General features: G+C 71.4%; 1 protein-coding gene across 1 annotated transcript in view; it reads right to left on the bottom strand.

The window, feature by feature from the left end:
* The window catches only part of ABCA7 (ATP binding cassette subfamily A member 7), a 47,583-nt gene extending 45,064 nt beyond the window's left edge, over nt 1-2,519 (bottom strand). The window contains exons 1-6 of the mRNA XM_019513158.1: nt 2,306-2,519; nt 1,815-1,908; nt 1,479-1,620; nt 877-1,004; nt 504-625; nt 113-356 (exon numbers count right to left, since the gene is read on the bottom strand). Of these exons, the coding sequence (XP_019368703.1) occupies nt 113-356; nt 504-625; nt 877-1,004; nt 1,479-1,620; nt 1,815-1,908; nt 2,306-2,371 (796 nt within the window). The 5' untranslated portion in view covers nt 2,372-2,519. The remainder of the gene's footprint in view (nt 1-112; nt 357-503; nt 626-876; nt 1,005-1,478; nt 1,621-1,814; nt 1,909-2,305) is intronic.

Below are 2,519 nucleotides of genomic sequence, written 5' to 3' on the forward strand. Positions count from 1 at the left end.
GGGGCGGCGGCGGCGGCGGCGGCGGCGGCGGGTGCTCTGCTCTCTGCCGAGGCTCGGGGCCGGGGCAGCAGAGCTGACCGTGCAGGGCCAAGGGCTCGGTCCCACTCCCCACGGGCACTGAGGCGGGCCCCGCGGCAGCCCCCTTCCAGGCAGCCACCTACCGCGAGGCCCCGGGCGACGTCCACCTGCGAGAGGAAGCTGCGCTCCAAGGCCTGGAGCGCGGGCGCCGGCAGGGAGCAGAGCCAGGGCTGCAAGGTGCCCCCGGCACCGGCCCCCGGCACCACCAGGACCTGTGCCAGCACCGAGGCGTTGCAGACGACATCCTGCGGCGACAAGCCCGAGGCAGCGAGGGAGAGCTGGGGAGGGGACGACACCGGGTTAGCTGTGCCCGATGCAGCCCCTGGCCAGCCTCGGCCTGGGGCAGCGTGCAGGGCTGAACCCCGCCGGCAACAGCATCCTCACGGGGATCAGGGCCCAGGCACCCGCTCGAGGGCCACACTCACAATGCGTGGGCTGAGCCGCGCCCCCAGCAGCTGCTCGGCCAGGCCGGGGGGCGCAGAGGCGTTGGCACGGAGGAACTCGGAGAAGGTCTCGTTTGCTCTCAGGTAGTCCCGGACCGGCAGGGCTGGGGGTGCGGGGACCGGGTCAGGCGGGGGCTGGGAAGGGAGCAGCAGCCAAGCCCCGATGCCTGGTCTCTCCCGGCCCGCTGCACGTCTGCTGGGGCCGAGCCCCTCCTGGGACCCGGCTGCCCGGCGCAAAGCTACAGGCAAGCTCCGGACCTGGCCAGGGATGAGCTGGGCGCCTGCCGCGTTGGGCTCTACCCCCAGCCCGGTTCAGCACCGCGGGCAAGGACACCCGGGGCGGTCACAGCCTCACCTGGCCAGTGCGCCCCGTCCGCACGGAGCCGGCGCAGGGCGGGCAGCAGCCGGGCCAGGTGCCTGAGGGCCTGCCGGCTGTCGGCGTGGAGCAGCACCCGCCGGGCATCGGCGAAGAGGCGGGAGATGCTGGGAGGACAGAGGGGGAGGGAACGGGTGGGTCCCGGATCCAGGCGCCTCCACGCCTAGGCTCCAACTTTCCCCATGAACCCCGCACCACCCCAGAGAGGCTGGGACCCCCCACTCGCACTGGACTCCCCCGTGCCCAGTGCAGCCCAGGGAGCCTCCACACCCCAGCCGACTCCTCCAGGAGCATTGCATGGGTGGCACAGGCTCAGAGCAAGCAGGAGCCTGGGAGCCACGGCATCCAGGGGGTGCGGCCTTGCAAAGACCCCCCCCCAGTAAGCTTCAAGGGGGAGGGCTCTGCTGAGCCCCGGGGGTGCCCCCATCCTGCCACCTGCTCCCACCAGGGTGTGACGGGGCACCGGCTCCCAAGGCATGGCACAGCCGGGCACCCCCAAGAAGGAGACAGGGGCAGCCCCTGCTCACCAGCTGGTACCCCCCGCCCCCCGAGGTCAGGCAGGGCGTGGGCACGACACTCACATGGACTCGTTGAAGTTCCCCACCGTGCCCGGCATCTCGCCAGCTGTCGGGTACTGGAAGCAGGGGTTGTTGGCATTGCAGATGATGCCCTGAATCCAGGGCAGGGTCCCCGCCGAGGGCAGCGCCTTGCTGGGGAAGTGACCTGTGGAGAGAGGGGGGATGCAGCGCAGGAGGAGGAGGGCGGGTGGGAGCCGTGTCTCTCTGCCCCCTCCCCAGCTCCAGCCCAGGCATCAGCACCCACGACAGCGCAGCTGGCCCCCGAGGGATCCGCTGGGACCCTCCGGCCTGGAGTCCAGGCGAGAGCTCGGCGGCCGGACGCGGGCTGGGAGCACTCACATTCGTGCTGCTCGACAGGCGGGTGCGACCGGCGCACGGAGACGAGGATGAAGAACAGGAAGAGCGGCCACAGGAGCTCGATGGCCAGCTGGATCTGGGGAGAGATGCGCAGGCTGCACGGGGGAGGCAGGGGGCGGCTCTCCCTGGCTGCGTGGCCTGCTAGCCCATGCCCCCGGCCTTGGGCATCTCAGTGCAACTCTGCCCCAGCCCAGGGCACTGCTCCACACCACTGCCGTGCCCACCAGGGTGCAGGGGGGCACAGACACCATTGCTTTGGTGCACAGGCTAGTAGGTGGCACAGGACTCCTCTCTGCCCAGGCTCTCCCAAGGGCACCGGTGTGGCCTCCCTGCTCTCCCACGGTCACTGCTCTGCCCAGGCTGGGAGGTCCAGGAGCCCAGCGGGTGATGCTACCTGGCAGCTGGGGGTGGGTGAAGGGCCATTCCCCTGGCCCAGGTACCAAGGGCTGCAGCCGCCTGCCCAGGGGACTCACCGTCTGCCTGCGCCGGTAGGTGAAGTTCTTCCAGAGCAGCAGGCCCAGCTGCGTCCCGAAGCCCATGGCTGGGGCTGCCGCGCACTGCTGGGGGCAAGAAGCCGGTCAGGAAAAGGCGGGCATGGAGGTGCCAGGCAATCGCGCCGGTCCCGGCCCGACTCAACGGGGGAGCGGGGCAAGAGCAGGAGCTCTGGGAGACACTGCCCCAGGCCGG

The sequence above is a fragment of the Gavialis gangeticus genome, unplaced genomic scaffold (genome assembly GCF_001723915.1).
Source record: "Gavialis gangeticus isolate Ggan-Ray unplaced genomic scaffold, GavGan_comp1, whole genome shotgun sequence".
Taxonomy (NCBI): domain Eukaryota; kingdom Metazoa; phylum Chordata; order Crocodylia; family Gavialidae; genus Gavialis; species Gavialis gangeticus.